Below are 26,393 nucleotides of genomic sequence, written 5' to 3'. Positions count from 1 at the left end.
TTGTATCCGACCCTTGATCCAGCATTAGTGAAGGCTTCTTAAATCTAATCATATTTTTTCAACATCGAGGAAATAAGGTTTTAAAGAAAAACACTTTGTAATGTTTTGTAAGTATTTATTTACAACTTACAATAATTAAATTTAAGAGCAATTGAGCCCAGTTCCATTGCGGTCCTTGTACCAAGGCACGAAATAGTTTTTAATGTATTCAACAAAAAAAAATGTCTAACAAATATTTCGCCTATGAGTCTAGGAACGTCAAAAATTAACTAAAAAGACTAGAATGCGGAATGTAATCTACAAAAAGGAGAAAACGTAACACTTAAAAAAGATTCAGCTCCAAGCCAGGAAATGTATTTTTTAAGACATAATATACTTGTTTAGTGGTAGAATAGTTTAGTTAGATGAAAAGCTGTATCGACAAAAGATTTATTACGATGGAATGCCAAATTGAAACCGATGTATGCAATAAAATACATATAATTATGTATATCGATAATTTTAAAAATTAAGGGGTTTACACATCATCATATTTCCTGATTGTGAAGGAGTTTGTTCGTTTATTTCATTTAAAGCATTATTTTGTCAAATGATCTTTAAGACCTTTATTATATTTATTGAATTGAATATCTATTAAATAGCAAACTCGATTTACAACTACCTAATCTCACCATAGCTATAAGATGTTGCGCAAAAGATAGAAAAAAGGTTGCTATGATTTAGCGGAACAATATAATTTGGTTTTACAACATATTCATGATTTCAAATTAACGGAATTATAATGTTACAATCCAACAATTGTAATTGAATAAATCAGACCAACGGATGAATGGATGGCACACCTGATGGTAAGTGGACTTGTTAACATAATAACTCTGTGGGGCACGCAAGGAACTCGTCCTACAAAGTGCCTCTCAAAGTTGGTCGATTAAGTTCAATTAATAATGAAATTTTCATAATTGGTTGTTTTTGCGCAACCTCCTCAATTTAAATCTGGTGTATAATAAAAACGAAGACTTGGTGTAGACAACATTCGCAAACAAAATACACAACTACCATTCTGTATATAAGAATTACCCATGAAGACTTTTCTGCCAAGGTTATTGCAGGCTGTAGGTACATAAACATGCACATGTTTGTCATTCACGATTCGAGGCAGTAAGTAAAAAATACGCTGACCGATCGTTAAGGGCATAGGCATCGTGAATTAGCTCTATAAATTAAATCCTTAGGTTCTTAATGCTCCAAAACGGAGAAAAGTTTATGGCATCACAAGAAGCGACGTCACGAGCCCGCCTCAGGCCTTTTACAGTGCGCCACAGTTTGAAGGTCTAATCGGTCCGGTGAGAATGCAAGATGTGCTTCGTAGATATAAATAAATTTTGTCACTATTGTCCAATTTTCCAGTTTTTTTGAGGAACGGAACGTGAATTGGAAATTGAGGAACAAAATTCTCACATTTTTCACATCACATTCGTTACGGTTCGAGTTATATTGGTCCCTTAGGATCGGACAGGGTATTTTTTACATGCTATACCTACATAACCTATATTGTATGTATAATTTATGTCGACAACATCAACACAGAACGATTTTCCTGAGATAAATTTACCAGACTCCTACGGTAATTTCTAAAAACACAATATTTTAAATAATTACTTTAATACATTTTGTACCTACAATTTTTACTAAGCGTAGCATGTTAATGGGAATTCAAAAAAGGCCTAACAGTAATATGATCTACTAAATTGACTTGTGATATTACGAATCAGTATAGGTATTTTAAACAAATCACAATATACAGAAGAATTTATTTAAATTAGAACTAAGCCTTCACATATTATTAAAGATATACCTTGAAAACCCCACTACTTACATAACTAATTTTTCTCTGTTACCCCCACTTTTTGAGAGGCGTTTGGTACGTGTTCGAGTGTTTGTATTGCCATATTCCTTAAAACCTACTCCTTTAGGTTTACTTTATGCACATTTTGGAGAGCAGAATTTCTAAAACATTTCAGGACACTAAGTTATCAGTGGATTAATTTAATATGATGGTTGAATATACTTGATCTAGAAAACATTACCTTTTTAAATCAGGGTCTCAGACCGACTAACTCATAACAAATATTTATAAAATCTTATTTCCCCATTAATATCACGTGCAATTGAAATGTAGGTGATTTGAGATATTTGTAAACTTTAATTTAATATTCTTTTGGTGTGAAACTTATTTTTTTTACTTTTTACAGTAGCGAAACCATAGGGTGTTGGGGCCTTTTGCCACTGGCCGACGACCCAAAATTACAACGTCACGATTTTACTGTGGGACACACGAGAAAAAAATCGTCACGTCAAAATCATCACCAATTCATTGGATGACAATCCAATAAATTCGCCACAGCCCTTAAGATGATATAGTTATTATACTGAAGTCATAATTTCATAGCTAGGGCAGAATACCAAGTACTGGACAAGCTATCACCCCCCCATTGGATTTTATCAGAACTCAGACTGCATTCCATACCATTCCATACCATGCAATATATTCCAATACGCATTTATAATATTTGTTCTGTTACATACAAGTATGGCCGAGGTTATACATCGACTTTAACATTGGCCATAGGTTATTAAAACTAAGGCGCACCAGAAAAAGTTCGGGACTGAATTCCTGATTCAGACCACTTTGTGTTCTTACATCAGCCCACACTGTAATACGTACAACCTAACTTGTAATATTCAGATCAAAACAAAAAATACTGACGACAATTTCTTCTAAATTATATATGACCTCAAACACACTAACGGCCCATCGCAAATACGTACAATGATTTGAATATTCTTAGGTATGCATCTCTTTGGTCTTTTATTCTTCTCCTAACTTCCTCCAACGTTACAGAGCGCTAAATAACATCATGGAGAAGCTTAATTACAATACATCCGGATATTTATTACTATCACTTTCTTCTCGACAAATAAAGATAATTAATGATGATAATTGTATTGTACTGTGGAAATAGTCTATAGCTTAATGCGACCATTGCAAATATCGGTGAAAAGCTGTGTAGTGAGCGGCGTGAAGTCGTCTCCCGATCTGAAGTACAGAGGCTCCTTGATGACGTCAGGATCGAAGCCCTCCTTCTGGTATTGTCGTTTCTTTAATTTGAATGTACCTGTAAGGAAAAACATGTGTTAGATATATTTGTGCTAGGAACGCAGAGCCAACCATAGTTAATAGAGGAGCATAAAATGTTATGGTTGGTCTGATCTGTGGTAATAAAAATGCCGGTCGTAGATTCTTATTTTGTTAATTAATTAATTGTTTTTGATGATTATAAGGTGCTAATTAATGTAATCTCTTGTTGTTTATTTTAACCACTTCTGATTTCTAATACATGTATAATTTTTATACATTGTTACAGTATCTGGATATATTTTTGTTTTTTGATTGAGATAGTTTAGGGACTTTGCTATGATTTTTTCAACTAAAGTGTTTTTCAGATAGCTTGGATACGGTGACGGTTGCCTGTATGACGTTCCTAATACTAATAATCGTGAACCGCGGCAAACATTCAAGAGTGAAACTAACTGTCACCGTACCCATGCTATCTGGAAAACACTTTAATGAGAGGCCAATGGGATGTATAATATAATTGGTAACACGTCACACTTGTTAAGGTTGAATTTATGCAGCAGCGGTTATTGAACTACCTGAACTGGTATCTGACAATCTGCTACGACTTCGATACGTGAAAGTTCTAGTAATCCATGCGGGCCAAACAGCTGACCTAGCATGCTACTAACGGTAGGTATATATCTCGTGAAATGAAATAGACAAATATCGACCAATGGCAGCGGAATTGTCTCAGTCCCATCTCTTTCGTCCCAACGCAATGAAAGAGATAGCGGTATTTCAGGTTTTGCCACTTTTGGTTGAGATTTGTCTATTTCTCTTCATCAGATATGTTGTTGGTTGCATGTCAGGCCTACAGTGGCGCTAACATGATAGAGATAATCTCTTGAAGAGAATACAAACTCCAACTAATGGCGGAACCGGAAATATCGCTATCTTCCATTGCGTTGGGACGAAAGAAATGGGACTGGGACAACTCAGCCGCCATTGGAAGATATTTTGTCTATTTCTCTTCATGTGGTTGCTGTTCGTTCCTAGTTCGGATTACTTTAGTATTTTAGTCGAGTACGAACGATTTTTGAGTGGTGAATCCAGAAATTGTTTGAAGTAGTCTGTATTATCGTCACAGGTCGGCGTGTATACTGACTTGTGATCTCGATGTCCGACATGAGGCGCAGAAACAGCGGGCGCGCGTACGACGGCAGCGAGTGGTCGAGCGCGCGGGCGAGCGCCTTCAGGTCGAGCTTATCTGCTGGCACCGTCACCGCCGCCATGCCTACGCGGCCTTCCGTCTGCGGCACCTGGAGACAGACAATAGGCTAGTTGACCCTTTTTTTAAATGGTCTTAAATAGTTCATTAATAAATTCCCATTTTTTACGCTACTAGACTAAAAAAAAATGGAATGGGAAGCATGGGTAACACCAGAAGCTTGCCAACTCCGGGCTGACCTGAGGATACGGAAGATGACAATGACACTCAGCGACGACGCCATTCTTTCGTGTATATTTTTCATGCCTCGGAGAGCGTTATTTCAGCGATCCGTGGCACCGTACCGCTGCAAAATTGACTATACCTAGGTATTTAAAACCCTGTGATTCCGAAACTGATGGTCGCAGATACCTATTTATTACATAGATAGATATTTATTACATTTCAGTACAATTTAAAACTATCATCCTTCCTATTATAAGTGAAAATTTCGTAAAAGAAAGAAAACCAATTAAAACACTTACGGAGACGCCGTACACGACGACAGCGGGCTGGCTGAGCGCGGCTCGGATGGCGTCCTCCACCTCAGCGGTGGCGACATTCTCGCCCTTCCACTTGTACGTGTCGCCGGTGCGATCGCGGAAGTACAGGTAGCCGAACTCGTCTGCGACTAGAATGTCGCCGCTCACGAACGCAGCGTCGCCCGCGCGAAACACGTCGCGGACTAGCTTCTTGTTGCTGTCGCTCTGACAAACGTTTAGATGAATGTTAGTTAGGATGTTATACCTACTTACAGAGGCGTCTTGGCCTATTAGTGCAGGGCAGTGCACCCGGGTATAGTACACCTGGGCGCCGCGATCTCAGGGGCGCCGCGCAAGTTATATAGGTATTATTGCACCCGAGCACTACATGAAGTAGATATATATACATAATTACATACTATATATACTATAATAGATCGTAAATTATAATTTACTGGACTTGTCTGTTCGAATTAATTAATTAAATAAATAACTAAATTACTAAGTCGAAGTCATGGTTACTACAAAATTGATGAATTCCTTAATGATAACGATGATTTGAGACCATTGACTTCTTATCATAGGAAGTAAAAGTAAACGAAATTTGAATGAATTATACAATAAATAATGGACGATTTTTTAAAATAGCAACTATTGTGATTATTGCCGGCAAGCAGCCGGCTTAGCAGAAGCTGCCTTTCGAATCGGTGGTAGTTTTTACAAATAAGTAGTCAAATTTGACTTTTGACAACCAATGGTAGATTAAATTTCTCAGTTGATTTCATGTTTATTTTAACAGATTGTTAATAAAGACAAAATTTGTGAATAGGCCAGTAGCCAGCATATAAGTAGCTACTTACTACAAAAAGTCCTGGCCAAACTATGATTAAATAAAGTCGCGCACGCGTATATATTATAATATAATAACTGACTAAGTATAACTTGGAAAATTCGTTCGTAACACTTCCGATGGTCCGCGCGGGCCGGCAGGGGGGTAGCAATGACCCGCCCGCTCGACTTCACACCCGCGCAATTCTTCCCCCCGTCGTCCGCATATCATGGGAGTGTCATCAACGAACTTGCCAAGCTATAGTTTTGTAGTCTGCTAACAAACCTTGTCAACATATCCGTAGTACTCCCTGGACGCGTTGCCCTGTGCGATGAGTCCGATGAACATGCCGGGCTCGTCTGGAATACAAATGACCGATTAACTGCCTTAACGGTGTCTACACCAAATCTACATTCAAACGACTAAGCTTTTGAATTTAATTATTACTTAGGCACTAGCAAGTTGCGCCGTCTTTGCATGGGTATTAACTATGTAATAAGGAAGGTCCAAGTAGTTTAAGTTAAGTAAAGTTAGGCTATTAATAGACTACTAAGTAACGGTATAACGGCCAGTTTCTTCATCGTAAGTAAAACACAAGTGAGGGTCTAATCACGGAAAAATAAAGTCTTCTTTACTACTTATTACTTTTACTGTTACTTTAGCTTTACATGAAGAAACTGGCTGTAAATAGCCTACAACCAATTTTATTAAAGCTAAATCGATCGCTCGATTCTTCGAGGACTCTTACCTACCTTTACTGGTACGAGTTGATATTATCTATAGATAGACTAGCGGACCCGGTCAAGCTTCGCTTTGACTTACTCGTATGTGCACTTCTTCCCTATCCCTACGCTACCCTACCTCTACGTTACCCTAAACCTGAATTAATTTGTTACAAAAATGTGATAAATGAAGAACCGCTCGACCGACTTTGTGCAAACTTAACATAAACCTTCTAATAAATAGTCCGAACAAGCCTTTAGGCTTTGTTCGGACTATTTTAGCAGTACTACTTTAGCAGTTTAGTCGAGTAGCGTAAAATTTAGCTGCTACTTACACCAAAAATTTAGTTGAGTAGGTTAGTAAACAGTTTAGTCGGAATTTAAGGCACCCTACTCGCAATATATTTACCAACGCACTTAATCTATATATATAAAAATGAATTGCTGTTCGTTAGTCTCGCTAAAACTCGAGAACGGCTTAACGGATTTATCTTATCTTGGTCTTGAAATGTTCGTGGAGGTATAGGGAAGGTTTAAAAGGTGAGAAAAAATCAAATAATTTCCGGGAAAACCCTAAAAACTGCCCTTTTCTATTTCCCATACAAACGTTTAATAGTCAAGCGGTAGGGGTAGGTTAGGAGTAGGGTAGGGGTAGGGTAGGGGTAGAGGTATAGAAGGGTAGAGTAGGGATAGAGAATAAGTGCACTTATGTCAAAACGAAGCTTGACCGGGTCCGCTAGTTTGATATAAAAACACTTTTCATCCATTAAACAGATGGGTGAAGGTCGTTTCTAATACGGATATTCTACAAGAAGATGCGTTGGTAAATAGAAACAAGATATACGGAAGCACATAGATAGAGATACATTGTGGCATTTGTATAGAGCCTTAGTAAAGCGCTAATGACGCATATCTCTGCGCAGGTTTGCATACTGCCTACTTAATTGATAAAACAAGGCGCGTCTATTTTATCACGTAGATATACCTACAGATTAGCAACATGCTAACGAAATGTGCTTGAAGTTAATTCAACCAAATTAATTAGTGGCATAATTAATATTTACGTCATCAACCCATTCGGATCGCTGCTGAGCTCGAGTCTCCTCTCAGAATGAGAGGGTTAGGCCAATAGTCCACCACGCTGGCCCAATGCGGATTGGCAGACTTCACACACGCAGAGAATTAAGATAATTCTCTGGTATGCAGGTTTCCTCACGATGTTTTCCTTCACCGATTGAGACACGTGATATTTAATTTCTCAAAATGCACACAACTGAAAAGTTGGAGGTGCATGCCCCGGACTGGATTCGAACCCACACCCTCCGGAATCGGAGGTAGAGGTCATATCCACTGGGCTATCACGGCTCAATTAATATTTAGTAAATATATACACTGAAAAATGATGTGGGTAGGCACGAGTACTTATGGCTGTACTGCATTCAGATTTATGTACCTAGTAGGTATATCTAGATATACCTACTTATTTATTACTATAATACTAATGCGCAATTTCAACACAAACCTAATAAGTAGGTAGATAGATACAGGGTGATAGCGCCAAATATCGACCCCTGTCCAACGTCACCTTTACCCGATTTTCACAATAGTTTACCTAATACAAGTAAGTTTTTAACATTTAACTAGCGGACGACCGCGACTTCGTCCGCGTGAAAATCGATGTAATTCGATTCGTAAATCGAAATTCCTCTATTTCACCCCCTTCTGATTTTATTTTCACGAAAAAAAATATCTTACAATAATTTTCGTATTATGGTGTTCAAAATCGTGCCAAGTTTCATTTGAATTTATTCAGTAGTTTCAGCTTGATGTCCGGTCAACAAAAAGACGAAAGAGAAAATAGACAGACAAGCAAAAAATATTTTTTGTCTGTCTGTTTGCAAAACGTCTCTCAGTCATACAGTGATTACAATTGAAGTACCTACTTAAGTATATGATTTTACGAGTAGACTAGACAAGTGACGAAGTGTTGCATTTGGTAATACCTAGTTTGTGCTCAAATCCAGAAAATCTAATTCAGACGGGTGTGATTTATATAGGTACATATTTATATGCCTATCTTATGCCTCAACCACAGTTTTACTGTACCTCAACTCCCAAAACGAGCTGGTATGACGTTATAAGTAGGTACTTATTTTTAAAGGCAGGAAATAATATACAATCGCCGCCGTGCCGCGCGTCCTAATTTTGAATACTTTATGAATTTAGGATACAGCGATTAAATTAACAACAGATTAATCTATATTTATATTAATATATCAAAGAGGTAAAGTTTTTTTTTTTTATTCTTTACTTGTTAGTCCTTGACTACAATCTCACCTGATGGTAAGTGGTGTTCTATGGGGTAGGCAATCTTTGGATCTATTTTGAATTTTATTTTACCATTAGAAAGCCACGTTATTGGTGTCATAGGCTATATTTTATCCCCGTATCCTTACGGGAACAGGAACTACGCAGGTGAAACCGCGGGGCGTCGGGTAGTATTTACTATTTAGCCCTTGACTACAATCTCACCTGATGGTAAGTGATGATGCAGTCTAAGATGGAAGCGGGCTAACTTGTAAGGAGGAGGATGAAAATCCACACTCGTACCGGAACGCTAAATCGCTTGGCGGTACGTCTTTGTCGGTAGGGTGGTAACTAGCCACGGCCGAAGCCTCCTACCAGACCTGGACCAATTAAGAAAACCTCAATCGGCCCAGCCGGGGATCGAACCCAGGACCTCCGTTTTGTAAATCCACCGCGCATACCACTGCGCCACGTAGGCCGTCGAAATCCTCAGGGTATGCATTGCTTTTATGCATCTATGAATTGCACGCCACTGTACTGACAGGTTTACCCTACCTTAGGAGTGTTATCAAGGTATCACTTATTAGCGAGGTGATTTCCTGGATTTCTTACAATACCAAAGGTATACCCAAATAGCTTTAGCGCCAAGGTTATCGGTACGACGAATGATGATACATAGAAACCAGTAGGTACCTACAGTTTAGAAAAGTTTAGTATTCGATGTGTCACGTACGTGACCCCAGTTTAATTCTATGCAAAACAACTGGAACAGTATAAATTAATGTCGCCTGTTACAAAACCAGAGTCGGTGGCACTTTGTCCGATGTGCGGCGCAATAAATTGTTCCTATTTTAATTAATTATTCAACTCAACGACCTCAAACAGATACGATGAGCCTTGTTGAATTGTATCCAATTTTTAGTAGATAACAACTTAGATTTGAACTGTTTGCGGAGTAAACAGGGGCGTAACTACGAGTATACCATATCAGAGGCCCGTGTTGTGGGGCCCGTGGCGAATTCATTGGATGGGCCCACAAAAAATCGTCACATTTTGAAGTAATAATTTCTTTACGCACGCTTGACTCCACAAGTAAGCTGGGCGACGTTACAAAAAGTGTAATTAGAAGAGCCGAACGGACGTTGAGAGGGAGAGCTAAAGAAGTTTTACTGTAGTGGTCTAAACTACACACACACACTCATAATATACCTTTCCTTAAACTAATCACTCTTCGTATTTTTTCCGACTAATTGGAGGGAAGCAGAAATATTGGCCATATTAAAAAGATATGGCGAATATTATTTAAAAAAAACATGTACTGCCAAGCGTTTCCGATACGATGTCCCGTAGAAAGTCAGTGGTAGGTACATCTTCCAAATGTACGTACAGGAAGCTCGCTTGCATGTTAAACTGCATCGGAGAACGCAGTCAAAGGCTTACTTGTTATTAAAATAAAATTTGTTATGATACTTACTGGGCTTGCACCGTATACAGAGCCCGTCGGGCCCGCGCACCAGTTCGCCGCTGTCATCGGCTCGCACCAGCGCGATGGGGTGGAGGCAGGTGGGCACCAGCTTGGGAAGAAAGCCCACTGCTCCCACCGTGTTGTCCACGTTTACTGCATTCACAAATGCCAATAATTAATGGACAATTCTCTATCATGATGCCTATCTAATATATAAAATCACTTGGCAGTGCTTGTGGTCAGAGTTCAAACTCCTTCAAAACGGCTGGAAATTTAGGGCCCCGATTTCAAACGACGGTAGTTACGTACGAAAAGGGAATCCTTACATAATCACTCGCTTGTATACAGGTTTTTTTTAAGAAGTCCAATTCGAATAATAATAATGGCAGATTAGCAACCAAAGACAAATCTTATTACGTCAGTCCATCTGACAAAGTAACCTTTTTTGCATACATATCGGTAGGTATGTGAAAAATCGTAAATATTTTAAACTCCATCCCCATTTGTAATCGCTATTTGACTGCATTTTCTTATTTATGAAAAAAAATTTATATGGCACAAGTTTTTTTGCCGGGTCAGGTAATGCCACAAACTTTTCTGACTTGGTGGCCAAAACTTGAACTAACATCACTGCGATCGCCATTTTTAATACCTACTAAAAGCACGACAACAGAGATAGATACCCTTTTTTTTTTTTTTTTTTTTTTTAACGTGGGGAAATCCTCATGGATACCTTCTCGCCACGGGGAGGCAAGAAGGTTATGTCGGACTTCAACCGACTAAAACCCCACGGTGTTCCGACTCGCCGCCTGATGACTGAGCCACGGGAACATTTCATAAACTACCGCAACCCAGCCAGCAGAGATAGATACCCTCACTCAAATAGTGGCACTATGCCTTGTATATAAATGTATGAAATACCTTAAATTGAATATTATAAAAGTACGTTTACTAAAAAAAGTATTTAAAACTAAAAAACATCGCCTCAAAATCCCGGTACAATACTTTTACCTAGATAGGTAAGTACCTATTTACATAATGATCAATAAGTTCGATCATGCGTCACTCTCTTGCCGTGAACATTACCTCCCTATTTGTTTTATGATACCGCCCCATGGATATCGATCAATACCGATCCATTAGACGAAGAATCATAATCTAGAGCTAGAATCTAGGTAGGTAAGTACCTACATGAAATTATAATGCATAACAAAAATTTGAATCTAGTCTCGGAAGTGCCTATTCATGTAGGTGTTCCTAATTATAATTCATACAAAGTACGAGTAGATATATTATTGTCTAGCAGCTAACATAGATAGGTGCCTAGAGTTTGGATCTATGAATAAAGTGCTAAGTATTAATTGCCAACAATCTTAAGGTCGTTGACATTTCGATATGTTCTGACAGCATCCAAACAATGTCATAAAACGAATGGATAGATTGTTTATAAACTACACTAATAAGTTAGTAATTAGGTACCTACTACTATGTAAGTTGTAAGTTTACCTACTACTATGTAAGTTGTTTATAAACTACACTAATAAGTTAGTAATTAGGTACCTACTACTATGTAAGTTGTTTATAAACTACACTAATAAGTTAGTAATTAGGTACCTACTACTATGTAAGTTGTTTATAAACTACACTAATAAGTTAGTAATTAGGTACCTACTACTATGTAAGTTGTTTATAAACTACACTAATAAGTTAGTAATTAGGTACCTACTACTATGTAAGTTGTTTATAAACTACACTAATAAGTTAGTAATTAGGTACCTACTACTATGTAAGTTGTTTATAAACTACACTAATAAGTTAGTAATTAGGTACCTACTACTATGTAAGTTGTAAGTTTACCTACTACTATGTAAGTTGTTTATAAACTACACTAATAAGTTAGTAATTAGGTACCTACTACTATGTAAGTTGTTTATAAACTACACTAATAAGTTAGTAATTAGGTAACTACTACTATGTAAGTTGTTTATAAACTACACTAATAAGTTAGTAATTAGGTACCTACTACTATGTAAGTTGTTTATAAACTACACTAATAAGTTAGTAATTAGGTACCTACTACTATGTAAGTTGTTTATAAACTACACTAATAAGTTAGTAATTAGGTACCTACTACTATGTAAGTTGTAAGTTTACCTACTACTATGTAAGTTGTTTATAAACTACACTAATAAGTTAGTAATTAGGTACCTACTACTATGTAAGTTGTTTATAAACTACACTAATAAGTTAGTAATTAGGTACCTACTACTATGTAAGTTGTTTATAAACTACACTAATAAGTTAGTAATTAGGTACCTACTACTATGTAAGTTGTTTATAAACTACACTAATAAGTTAGTAATTAGGTACCTACTACTATGTAAGTTGTTTATAAACTACACTAATAAGTTAGTAATTAGGTACCTACTACTATGTAAGTTGTTTATAAACTACACTAATAAGTTAGTAATTAGGTACCTACTACTATGTAAGTTGTTTATAAACTACACTAATAAGTTAGTAATTAGGTACCTACTACTATGTAAGTTGTTTATAAACTACACTAATAAGTTAGTAATTAGGTACCTACTACTATGTAAGTTGTTTATAAACTACACTAATAAGTTAGTAATTAGGTACCTACTACTATGTAAGTTGTTTATAAACTACACTAATAAGTTAGTAATTAGGTACCTACTACTATGTAAGTTGTTTATAAACTACACTAATAAGTTAGTAATTAGGTACCTACTACTATGTAAGTTGTTTATAAACTACACTAATAAGTTAGTAATTAGGTACCTACTACTATGTAAGCTGTAAGTAATTACTACCTACCTCAAATTATTTTTCATCGATTTCATCGAATTATCTACTATTAGGTACACTAGGTGCATAATACCTACGAGTGTATGCACTAAAAGTACCTATATAAGGGAGGTGTCGATATTTTATTATTTTCACATCTCTATTTCAAGTCATTACCTATACTTAATAATTAACTCTTAGCAGCTCTTGGGCTTAATATATCTACTGTGTCTTGGGCTTCAGTGTAATGTAATTCACGTTTTTAGGTAGGTAATTAATATAGTTTTAGGCGTACCAGAGCAATAATTAATTACCTATAAAGGTACTTTATGTATTTAATATATTATTTACAATTCTATCTATATCCTTTTTTCTCATTTTTGAGGGTGTACCACTTACGCACCTACCTTCTTCAGAAATCGCTTCTATTTCTGGACTTGATTAATTTTCTACTGTTAATACTTAATGCTCCTACAATGTTAACGTTAACACGAAATCGTGCGATTCTTATCTTTTACATTATAAAACATATTTAATTTTACTATGATACAACGTTTTATTTGAATTTAAAAATACACAGTGATATACAGGGTGATTCGGACTTTAGTGCGGACATTTTTTTTCGTGGTTCTGTATCATTAATAGAACATAAATCTACAAACAGTTCGATACATTTTATGTAATTTTTTTTTTCAATTTATGTCTCAGAAATAACAAAATAATGGACACATTCCCAAACAAACTGCGCAACTGCTGGCGGCACTTTGTAAGACGCCGACAAAGAAATACCGGCAGTAGTCATATCGCTTCGGCTTCGGCTGACGGGGGTGGCAGGGGTGAGGGGATCGAAAAATCCCTGAGGACGCCTGCCGAATTGCCGATGGGCGACCAGTGACAGACAATCTGCCGTCGCTTGCGCATTTAAGTCGAATCATCCTTTAATGCAAAAGTTTGCGTAATAATAATCATCATTTGTATTTCATTATTCCAATCGAAAGTTTATAATTTTTATTATTACTACGCATTATTGATGGTCCTAAGCCCAATAAAGTATGAAGGGAAAATCGATACTCAACTCAAAAGTGACGACCTTTAATTATTATAAAAAATAATAGGTACAAAAATAAACGTAGAAAGGTCAACGGCCCTCGGCGCGGGCGCTCGCTAACCTAGTACCTACCAGCTGATTTTGTAGTTGCCTATTACTGTGCTATTACTTAGTACAGCGATAGGGTGACCCTCAAATTCTGTTTAAATGTTTAAACTTTAGCTAACGATAACTTTGTTATTGTTGATTTAAAAAAAAAAAGAAAAAATACGTGTTCATTAAATTTTGTTTATGTACAAAATATAAAAATATCCGTACTTGAAAAAATTTCTTCCTGTATATCGCACTCGCGATAAACTATGCAAGCAATAACTATTATGAGTTACGATGTAGGCAAGTGCATACTTAAACAGGCAGGTAGGTATGTACCTACTAGGTTGATACATACTTATGTTTGCGTTTCCCTCCGTCGCGCCGTATATTTCATTTATTTGCGGCACTTTAAACCTAAACAAAGGATAATAACAGTTATTAAAAAAGAACAAACAACAGTGATAACGTAGGATACAATAGACGTACATATCACTTATGAGTTAACTACCATATTAATCTAATATTAACTAACAAACAACTAAGGCACCTCGCGCACTAGGCGCAACGACCAGCTGGTTATTTATTACTTGTTATAAAAATTGAGATTCTATTACAAGTAACAAATGTCATCCGATGCTTACTAGTAGATGACATGTTGTCAAATTATAATAATAAAGACCAAAATAGTGAATAGGCCAGCAAATTAACTGAAGCAATCGTAACATGACCATCGCGCACTTGGCCGCACCAGCCTATTGTCCGTTACATTAAACAACATTAGTCATTAAGTGATAGTGAGCGTTTAATCAAATATTATGATGCTAGACTAAACGCTAAACACGCTAACTTTATTCTTACAGTGGGGCTATCGGTTAACGTAGGCAGCATCCAAATGCGTCTGATAAACTGAGCATGTGTGAATCGAATCAGCCAAGAACGTCTCGCATTAGTGGCGAAAACGCCAAGGTCTTTAACTTCTCTATGAAAACAACCAACCAACCTACCAATACTACGATGGTAGTTATACTATAATACTAAAGATAATTTTCATAAATACTCCAAAATAATGAAGTATAACTAAAGTTGAAATTAATAACTTTACTCGCACATAATCGCGACGTCGTACTAGTCCTTTGACACGCACAAGCGCTGTCAAATTGCGAGCGGTAGCCAGGACGAGCGGCAATAACTGCGGCTGGACGAGTAACGTGGGCACGTCTCTGCTTACTTGCCACGCCACTCGTGCAATGTCTGAAGCCGGGTTACAGTTGGCGACGGTAGCAGTTGCCCCTGCCGTTGGCAACGTGCCGCTCGTGTTTAAGAGCCCTAAAGTCTTACCTGTCAACAATCTGTTGCCAGATGTGCGGGCGCATGCCGTTGCCGACGAGGATGCGCACGCGGTGCTGTGAGTCGGTGGGGCGCGGCGCCACCGACACCAGGTAGCGGCACATCTCGCCGATGTATTGTGCTACCTGCAGGACCAAACGTCAACCTACTTAGAGCGGTGCGCCATTAGTCCGTTGCGTTGCATTGCAGCGTCGACGCCTCGTCATCGTACCTCGCGGTTTCACCCGCGCAGTTTCGATTCCGTGGGAATACAGGGATAAAATATAGCCTATGCCACTCCCTGATAATGTTGCTTTCTATTGGAAAAAGGATTTTTCAAATCGGCCCATTAGTTTTTGAGATAGTTTTATTCATCTGGATACGGATATTAGCACACAAATAGATATACGAGTAGGTACCTAGTCTAGATTAGAACGTAGGATACCTTTTTTCCAAAATTTTCATAGAATCAATATCTACTCGGCTGAAGCCACGGTTCCAGAGAAAATACAACGACCATTCCATAAAAAGTGAAACGACTTTCTGATTGTGAAAGCTCTTTTAAGCTCTATGAGAGGATTTAGTAAAGTACCCAATTTGGAAGGTCACAAAAGCGAGTCTTACCGTACAGTTGTATTTGATGCAGTCGGTCCAGTAGTTGGTGACGGAGAACTTGGACCGCAGCACGGAGGGTATGCCGTCGACCAGCGCGGCGCCCGTGCCCACCAGCCCGCCCGCCGTGTGGTACAGCGGCAGCGGGTTGTACAGCACGTCGGTCGAGCGCAGGCCCAGCATGTGGACCGTCGCCACCACTATCAGCAAGTATCTGTTGAGGAATTATCATCATCAACAACCCATATGCAGCTTGAACACGAGTCTCCTCTCAGAATGAGAGGGGTTAAGCCAATAGTCCACTATACGCTGACCCAACGCGGATTGGCAGACTTTACCCCCCGCACTATAGATAAAGACACCTCTGGTAAACTATATTACGTAAATTATATGAAGGTAAACTAGTGCCATTGGATCTTACGATCAACATGGATCATTACCATGACAACCTAAAAACTTGTTTTCTAGTAAATTCACACAAAGATTTACAAAAGTGGTGATATCACCTTTCCTTTATAGAGGGAGGCTTGGCCATTAAAATAGGCTGATAATGATGAAAGCGGTGACAGCACTTACTTTGAATTGGGCAGTACGGCAGCTTTAGGCATTCCAGTGGTGCCTGATGTGTAGATGTACAGCAGCGTGTCTTTGTACTGGGGCTTGTCTGTCACGACGGGGTACTCCGGCGGCTGCTTGTACATCTCGGCGCGCAAGTCGATGGCGCCGGTCGCACTGTTGCCGTACAGCTGGAAGTGTTTCAGCTCTGGAGGTAGCTGGTCCTTTAACTCTGCCACGGCTGGACAAAGAACATTATGGCGTCAGGATATGATAACACACAGATACTGTAGCATTTTTAAATGCGGACCTATTTAGGTATATTCTTTGCACCCTCAGAATAAAGATCGAAATAATAATCTGAGCCTGAACCATAAAACTAGTCTATGTGTATGCATGGCAAAATCCGCAAACATATGGAAAATTCTCCCGATTTTGTATGATATGTCTAGTGTTCCTAGAAAGGAGATATCTGAGGTTGTCCATAAAAGGACAGCTCGAGCAGTTAGTCAGTGAACAATATTCATGGACCGCTCTTGCAGTTAGAGAAAACAGCTTGAAACTGCCATTGATCAACCGCCCGAAGCAGTTCCAACTGCTCGAGCGGTTCGTGTGTTCACTAAGTAGTCGCATCTTAAAGCAGTCGATCCTGACTGTTCAGATTTCATGGAATCATCTGAAGGAGGTAAGTAAAATAAATTACCTAGATTTTTGGATTGCAGACATTGTGACTTATAGATTAGTCATTGATTAATCGATCTTTCGGTGGTGCAAGATTTCACATTTAGTACCCAAACTTATCATGAGCAACTTAGCTAAAGAACTTCAAAATACTTACCATCAGCTAGTGAGTCAGAATAAACGATCGCCTTAGCTTTCGCCACTTGTATGCAATGCAAGAGCGGCTTGTGACGAAGGTTGCTGTTGATGAGCGCTGACACAGCACCAAGCTTGGCCATCCCCAGCCACGTACCGATGTACTCGGCGCAGTTGGGCATGAATACGCACACCACGTCACCGCGCTTCAAGCCCACTTGTTCTTGCATCACCCTCGCTATTTGGTTAGAGAAGTCAGCAACCTGCAAGAAAAAGGATCTTAATACTGGTAATTCTGTACGAAGTTACTTCGAAGTCATTAAACATGGTTTCCTTCAAATTTCGCCTCAGGTGAAATTGGATTAAGTACTTAAGTATTAATAGGTAGTTAGTTATACATATAATTAGGCTTGAGTGGAAACATTCATTATGTTTTTGAAATGCCTGAAGATACGAGAGAGATGGTCAATGGTATCGTATAATGTAAGTGCTTAGAGAGATCCAAGAGCAGAAACAGATTAGTTTCGTTTTCAGATATCATTCTAAAGCAGATAGGTCATGGTTTAGATAGATACTTCAGACCACGAGTTCCTAACACGCTGTCATTCGTATTTCTACTCTACTTAGTTCTACTTATATGATTTAATAGTAAAAAAGCACATACCTCTTGGAAGGTCCAAGTCTTATCACCGACCATGATAAAGCAGGGTGCGTCAGGGTACCTCAGCGCTCGCTTCGTGAACAGGTCTGCCACCGTAGCATTCTGTCGGCCCCAGCGTTTGGAGCGAATCATGCCGTTTGCATACCGCCACAGAAATCTGACATGAAATATATCTGATCAGCCCCAGGTATACTTACAGGATGTAATTATAATATCTATATACCTAGGTAGTTTAGGGTGAAAGGAGGTGGCTAGTACCTGATCTGTCAACAGCGCTCGTGGTGCACTTTGTAGATTGACTGTGACCCACCCGTATGCCCAGCGTCATTTATGGACATTTCCTTTTTATGGACAACAGCAATGCACCGTGTTGTTTGGAAGTCCATGCAAAAGGCCTATGTTCAGCATTATTAATATAAGGTATGTCGTCTATTAGACTAGAGAATAGCCGGCAACCTGCAGTTCGTTAGCCGCGGTACTTTATATGCATTTCAGTTCCATACGCAAACATTAGTAACTATAACTATATCGTGCTGAGGTGGATACCTTTTTTGTCCACGACCAGATGTATGTATTGTATGTTCTGTTTGTTTATTTTTATTTCATTACTTGTGTGTGGACAAATAAAGAGATTCTATTCTATTCTATTTTGTTAAGAAAAATTTCACAATAAAGTATTTATTGAGTAGAGACTAGATCAGAGTTGTGGTTTATCCTTGGATACTTAAATACCGAGACGTACAAGCAAAACAATTTACAAATCGAAGCTTTGTTGTAAGTTCATTCCACAGACACCTAGTCAGTAACCGCCACGTACAAACGCCTATGGATTTAAAAATAAAGCGCTATTTATAAATTCATGAACGCATGTGTAACTACTCATGGTGGCAACCATACCTACCATTGAATGTTAGCGTATCTATCGATGCAATCAATTTTATACGTTGTCAATGTCAAGATACAACGTATAAATACAGAAATATAGGTCAACTTTGTGTGTACTTTCCCACGGATGGAATCACTTGGCGAGAAATAGGTATACCTACAATACGAAATGCATTAAATATTTACGAGGGAAGAAGCGCACATGCCCGGTTGGTTACCTTTCATAATATGCAGCTAGTAAGTAGGCACAATATAGATAATCATGAGCATATTGCTAACAACCTTGACATTGCAATAGGCCAATATAATAAAAATTCATTTATTAACCGACTTCCAAAAAGGAGGAGGTTCTACTGTATCTATGTTTTTTTTTTCAAGTAGGCTTGGTTTATTATTGGAACGATATATTTGATTATTTGTAAAGACTATCACCGGTTCGGAAGGCAGGTTCTGCTGATAAAAGAAGAATGGGTAGGTATCATCATTATCATTATCAGGCTATTTTAACGGTTCCACTACAGGGCCAGGCCTCTATCCATTTAAGAGAGGGGATATGGAGCTTAGACCCACCACGTTGCTCTTGTTTTGGCGGGCTTAGGAAGATAATGTTATGTCCGCTATCGGATGGTAATGATCGGGACCAACAGCTTTGGGTGCTTTTGAGGCACTTTGGTGAAACACCACCAACTTCTTTTTTATATCATAGTCCGACCCAGGATTCGAACCCAAGACCACATAAGCTACCGCTGGACCAACGATGCTGTTTCATTAATAAAATCGGTTCTCGGGAATCTTTAGTTTTGGGGCAATTTTTTTTTTATTCCTGACAAGTTAGCCCTTGACTGCTATCTCACCTGATGGTAAGTGATGAGGCAATCTAAGATGGAAGCGTGCTAACTTGCTAGGAGGAGGATGACAATCCACACCCCTTTCGGTCTCTACACATCGAACCGGAACGCTAAATCGCTTGACGGTATGATTTTGTCGGTAGGGTGGTAACTAGCCACGGCCAAAACCCCAGCCAGCCAGACCTGGACCAATTAAGAAAACCTCAATCGGGCCAGCCGGGGGTCGAACCCAGAACCTCCGTCTTGTAAATCCACGGCGCATTCCACTGCGCCACGAAGGCCGTCATATGGCTATTATGTGATGAAGCCTTATTCACTATGGAAAACTGAAAGGGAAGGCCAATGGCGGAACGACTCCACGGCACTAAGGTAAAATCGTTTGGCAAGAGCGATGAAAATTTTCATGGTAAACATTCGCTAGTAAATAGGTAATGCATTGAAAGCAGCATTGCGGCGATAGTTCGGGTCTACCGGTGCGGCGTCGTTGCGAACGTAATCCTATAATTAAATAAACATTGCAAAGCCTAGCAAATATGCCTGTGACAATATCTATATAGGTATCTAACCGACGAGAGATATTAACTTTGTAGGACAGATTAGATGTATCTATAGTACCTATTTGGTAAGAGGTGCAATCGGAAATGATCAGGTTCTAGGATTTTGTTTTTTGACGAAATATTTTTTCGAGATTTTACGCAAATCTGAATATAATTTCAAGTTCCAAAGGTTGTTTATTAATTCGAAATAGTATACCCGTAATACGTAACACGTGCGTGTCGTTAAATATATTACGTAAGTATTTTAAAGGTAGGCAAAAATTGTAATTAATTATTATTATAATAAGTGAGCACGTATATCCGTACGTACTTACTTATAATAAATAATTAATATTATGATGTTTAATTATTTTTAATTTAAATGTCCGTCCCTAATTTTAAATAAACAGCTTTTCAGTAAATGCGCATGCCAGTAACGGTTTTCATAGAGCCGATTATAAAACAGTACCTAGAACTACAAAAAAAATCCTAATCTCCGAAACGGTGGACCGATTTTGACGGGGCCTTCGCTGGCAGATAAACATAAGGTACTTTTATTCAGATATTTCCACAGAAATGCAATCTACGCCCAAGTCTTCATCCGCAAAGAATTCAGCCTTTCACAAATTCCACGGGAACCATGGATTTTTCCGGGATGAAAATACAGGGTCTATTTTCATTAAAAGGGGAATGCTCATCCCGGCCCAGGTCTACCTTAACCACCCAACAATTTACTTATATCTAAAATATCTTGATAAATCTACTTTAATAATGAAATCATTACTTTATCAAAAAATATTTACTACAAAGTTTTACGATTTCATCTTCTTTCTCTTTCATTCATCTTTAAATACAGTGTAAATTTTACGATATTTTTTCAAGACTTATGTTTGTTTTTTATTGATTATTTTCTTGTTTGTTAAGCTTGTTGGTAAGGTTGGCAGAAAAAAATAATACAAAAAAAATTAATACAGCTTCAAATGTTACTTCGCCCTAGAAGAGTGATAAAAAATGTATTTTTCTTCAACATACTTTTATTAAGCCAATTTATTATTATTTATACATCATATCCTTATTTATTATACATCATATTATCATATCCATATACTTTTATACGGGGGTATATACCTGGGTTCCCTGAGCTGACGTTGTATGGGCCGGTATGGGCCCTTTGAACCAAATCGCTTCAGTAGTAGCGGCGTTATAAAATAAATAAAAATAAAATAAAAATAGCCTTTATTCTCTGACTGCTGAATAAATATTATTATGTTATACTTAATACTATTACTTAATTTATACACCAGAAGTCAGTTTGTCCTTCGACATAGGCCTTCTCCAGACACTGCAATTCTACTCGGTCTCTAATCTTTCCTCGCCATCCTTTCGGCAGGTCGTCCTCCATCTTTTGTGTGGTAGTCCTTGCCTCCTTTTCCCAACTCTGGGGTACCATTGACCTCTTTTTGGACCATTTTTCTTTTCACGATTTGAGCACATGTCCCGTCTAGCGCTACTTCAGCCTTTTTACCTTTTTAAAAACGTCTAGAACTAGAAAAAAGGATTCCTAATCTCCGAAACGGTGGACCGATTTTGACAGGGGCCTTCGCTGGCAGATAAACATAAGGTACTTTTATTCAGATATTCCCACAGAAATGCGATCTACGCCCAAGTCTTCATCCGCAAAGAATTCAGCCTTTCACAAATTCCACGGGAACCATGGTTTTTCAGAAAATACAGGGTCTATTTTCATTCCAAAGGGGAATGCCCATCCCGGCCCACCACCACCACCAGTGGCTTTTCGGATTTTCTTTACACTCCACTTGTCTTTTAGCTTTTATATGCAACATGTTCTTTTCCATCCCATGTTGGCATACCTTCAGCTGTCGTTGGTGGCTTTTTGTCACATACCCCAGGTTTGACATCCATAAGTTAGTATAGGGAGGATGCATTTGGTAGGCATTGGAGCGTATTTGTTTTTCAGAATCTCCCTAAGTGACCAGTAGCGAGCCCAAGTATATTTCAACTATTGTTCAAGTGAACAATATAGTTCTCCATTTTAGGAATATTACATCAAAAATGAGGCCTCGCTATCGCAGGCACTCTACCAGTTTTGTATAATAATTCCGAGTTTTAGATAGATAGATAGTGTTATAATTCATCAATTTTATATGTTTTAAACATACACGCTTAGTAACACAACTAACGGACGCCCGCTATTTCGTCCACCCTTAATAATTAATCCGGCCCTGTTGCAAAATCCATTCTTAACGGACATCTACTAACTATAAACCACCACCCTCCCAAATTCCATCTTTGTATATCAAGAGGTTATATAATAGGATAAAGAGTAGTCTAGGATACCTACCAACAGACATTAAAATTACTGGACATCCATCGATCGAGACGACCTTCATCGATCGTTAAGTAGGTAGGTAGGAGTGTAGGACCCATCAGGTGTCTCTAGCACGCGACTGAAGAAGTTCTTTACAATTTACATAATTACTCGTATAAGTATCGATTGATTTTATTTTTTATGGTGGCTTTTATATCTTCACAGATGCATGTGGAAAGTCATTAAAGTTAGTGTTGAATGTTGAGGTGATAAAAAATATTTACGAGTCCGCTAGTATACTTATAAATATTACATCCATTTTTCTTTTTTTATTTGTTTATATCCTAAAGTTTGGAGAGTCATCGCAACTTACATACATGGTTGATTGGTAGCTTATATAAGGCCGTACTAGTAATAAAGTAAGTATTCTTTTTGAATATATCTAAAGTAGACTTAGGCTAACAAAGGAGAATGCCCATACAACGACGGTCCAGGGAACCCAGGTATAAAGACCCCGTATAAAAGTATATGGAGATGATATTATGATGTATAAATAGAGATCTGGTCATATAATTGTCTTAATAAAAGTATGTTTCTTGAAGAAAAATACATTTTTATTATCAATCTTCTAGGGCAAAATGTTCGCCGCTGTAGAAAAGCGGCAAAGTAACATTTGAAGCTTTATTTTTTTGTATTATTATTTTCTGTAACCAAAAAGCTTAACAAACAAACCAATCATAAGTCTTCAAAAATATCGTAAAACTCAGGCTGTATGGTCAACGATCTTAGTTGTGGACAAATTAAAGATGAATTAAAAATGTTACAAAACGTAGCAAACTTTTGTTGATTAGGTAATGATTTCATTATTAAAGTAGAATTATCAATTTTTTTTAGATAGGTATAAGTAAATTGCCGGGTGGTTAGGGTAGGCCTAGGCCGGGGATGGGCCTTATAAAGAGGGAATCTGAATTCATGAATTGATTGGAATTTTGTATGTATTGGTACCGCGTTTAATACGGAACTATTATCAGGTCAGGTCATACGGTTACTGCTAGTAGCTATTCCGGTGTATGAATCAACTTTCAGTATTAAACTATTTCATGATAATAAATGCAGATACTGTTGACGGTATCCTTGAAAATTTTAAAATAGTCCTATTATTATAAATTTAAAGGATTAGATATTTCGTATGAATCATCAGGAACATTTAAAACTATATGTTAATCTATCTATACTTATAATAAATCTGTAAAGAGGTCAATTCTGTACATGAAATATATTTCCAAAATGACTACCAGGGGGTGATTAGTGGTCGATACTGATGCCAAAAATGCAATTAGTAAAATTTTTGTCTGTCTGTATGTTCGTTATAGAAACAAAAAGTACTCGACGGATTTTAACGTAACTTGGTACAATTATTCTTCATACTCTTGGGCAGGTAATAGTATACTTTTCATTACGCCACGATCAATAGGAGCAGAGCAGTGAAGGGATATGTTGGGATAACGGGAGAAGTTACTCCATTTTTACAGCTATACTGTAAGGGCTGGATTAAAGAGGTCTATGGGCGGACGAAATCGCGGGTGTCCGCTAGTTACATAATAAAACAAAACAAAATTGTGTAAATATCCCAATTAATTCATATAAAATGTTAAAAGTCTACGCATCTTGTTTTGTAACATCACTTCACTCTCACCTACGAAGGTGCGTAGAAATAGTTAATGCTATACAAACAACACACGTAGGTCGCTATTAAAATAGACTAGTATATAAATGAAAACTCACTTGGTGTCCCGCGGCAGGGTTTTCACGATCACATAAATCCATTTCCTGTAACGGTACACGCAGGGCGCTATCGCGAGGATCGCGAATATCGCCGCCTTAGAGAGCGTGCTCAGCACGGCGGCCATCGCGGCGGCTAATGCCATGAGAGCGACGAGCGCTGCCAAGAGCGCGTCCATGCTGGCGATCAGCCCAGTGGGGCGCTCCGCTATCGAGCAACTACGCACAGTCAACTAAACAATGCACTGATAAACACGCAAACGCGGACTTCGATACGTGCGGCTCCAGCGGTCGCCTTCCAGTCAATGCGCAAAGGACGCGCCAGCCGCCCGGCGCCGCGACACGGTACGTCAATCGCGAAGCCCCCCTCGACGCCAGATGTACACGGTGCATGCGCGAACAGCTGATCCCCGAAGGGACCGCTCACTGTACAACTGTACACAAAAAACGGTTACCTAACTCATACAAACTGTAAAAGGTTATCAAAATAAACCGGCTGAACGAATCAAAATTATCGTAATTTGATGGCATCAAAATTCTAGTTTCATTTCTATATTTATGGCGGTTCTATTTTTTGAAATGACAAAGGTTTCTTTTTAGATTAAAATAGTTTGAATACAAGGCAATAGATAAAACAAAACTCAGAAATAAATCCTTTTCCATGTTTATTAACTATATTTTTTATAACCATTAGTTTAATTTGACTAAGGATTACTTACTGAAATACTGAAAAGATCACTGATTAAGGAATTGTGTAATGTAGAGGCCACATCTCAATATCCTGCTTTGGTCGATAATAAAAACAACAAACATTATCCTTAACGGTTCGCATGTTTATAATTACATGTACTCGTACGTAGGACATACAGGTTTAAGTTAGAGATTCATAGGTAGATCTTAATTGTGCGGATGCCTTTGGTCTGATAAAATATACACATCTTTTCTTAAGGTCGTGAATAAGTAGTTAGATATTATTAGCACTTCTGCCTCTTGAGAAAAATAAACCAATAAATAATAATCTGTACTAATTTTATAAAGCTGAAGAGTCTGTTTGCTTGAACGCGCTAATCTCAAGAACTACTGGTCCAATTTGAAAAATTCTTTCAGTGTTAGATAGCATATTTATCGAGGAAGGCTATAGGCTATATATTATCCGTCATCATATGTCTCTAATCCTATTCCATGACCCAGCTTAGGGTCAGTAAGTTGCTTGGCGTCTCTAATGTGTGAAATGACATACCTTGGGCCCTGGTGCGGGTTCGCTACTGCATGCGATGTTGGCTAACTCGCCAATCCTGCCCGACTTAGGACATCCTCCCTAAATCTACCTACTCTATAGCCGTTCAGAGTTCAGATTACTTCCTTCACTATCAGTCTTTATCGGCTGCGATGCACTAAGCCAACTCATGGGCGGCGAGTTCCTACGCCAATCCTGCCTGACTTAGAGCAACCTCCCTAAACCATATCTATAACCGTACCAGAGTTCACTGCGGGCGATGTTGGCTAAATTAGCGGTCGTGTCTCCGCCGCCAGGCAGTCTGTATCAACTTCGTGGGCTTTAGTCGATAAGAGTCCGACATTGCGCGCTGGCATCCATGCGTATTTTCCACCATAAACTAATGTCTCACCCATACAAAAATATATATTAAACTTCAATAGGTATAAACACTTTCAAGTAAAACTTTCATTAAACGAGATATTTTCGCAACACCGACATTGTTGTGAGTCATTTATTTATTATCATGACCGACACATTAGTGACCCAGATACGGAGAATATCGAGCACATGGCGCACACAAATATTTTTTTTTATATAAATTGCGCTCAAACGGGCAAGCCGTCACTTCCTGCTAAGTGATCACCACCGTCAATGAAAATCGCAAGTTATTAATGGTCAAGCAAGT

At 38.3% G+C, this 26,393-nt stretch overlaps 1 protein-coding gene across 2 annotated transcripts; it reads right to left on the bottom strand.

The window, feature by feature from the left end:
• Nucleotides 1–101: 101 nt before the first annotated feature.
• On the bottom strand, nucleotides 102–25,832 carry LOC112056768 (long-chain fatty acid transport protein 4). 2 transcript variants are annotated; one of them, XM_052891112.1, is made up of 12 exons: nucleotides 25,730–25,832; nucleotides 18,113–18,266; nucleotides 17,471–17,711; nucleotides 16,654–16,873; nucleotides 16,090–16,291; nucleotides 15,478–15,611; nucleotides 14,495–14,553; nucleotides 10,200–10,343; nucleotides 5,982–6,055; nucleotides 4,871–5,092; nucleotides 4,284–4,437; nucleotides 102–3,176 (listed from the first exon to the last, which is right to left on the bottom strand). In XM_052891112.1, exons 2-12 carry the CDS (start codon nucleotides 18,239–18,241, stop codon nucleotides 3,025–3,027), a joined length of 1,731 nt encoding a protein of 576 aa, XP_052747072.1. In that variant the 5' UTR covers nucleotides 18,242–18,266; nucleotides 25,730–25,832; the 3' UTR covers nucleotides 102–3,024. The 2 variants fall into 2 exon arrangements, with proteins under 2 accessions (XP_052747072.1, XP_023953014.1); XM_024097246.2 differs by lacking the exon at nucleotides 25,730–25,832 and adding an exon at nucleotides 24,493–24,838.
• Between the last annotated feature and the right edge of the window lie 561 nt (nucleotides 25,833–26,393).

Source organism: Bicyclus anynana, chromosome 3 (genome assembly GCF_947172395.1).
Source record: "Bicyclus anynana chromosome 3, ilBicAnyn1.1, whole genome shotgun sequence".
NCBI classification, from domain to species: Eukaryota; Metazoa; Arthropoda; class Insecta; order Lepidoptera; family Nymphalidae; genus Bicyclus; species Bicyclus anynana.
This window is presented reverse-complemented; position numbering and strand designations above follow the sequence as displayed.

What these genes read in the sequence shown, in the direction of transcription:
- LOC112056768 (XM_024097246.2), bottom strand. Translation starts at nt 24,668, where the DNA reads ATGGACGCGCTCTTGGCAGCGCTCGTCGCTCTCATGGCATTAGCCGCC. An exon ending in ACCCTGCCGCGGGACACCAA is followed by an intron (nt 18,267 to 24,492) that starts GTGAGTTTTCAT and finishes ATTTCATGTCAG; the next exon opens with ATTTCTGTGGCGGTATGCAA. An exon ending in GGAGGGAAACGCAAACATAA is followed by an intron (nt 10,344 to 14,494) that starts GTATGTATCAAC and finishes TTGTGAATGCAG; the next exon opens with TAAACGTGGACAACACGGTG.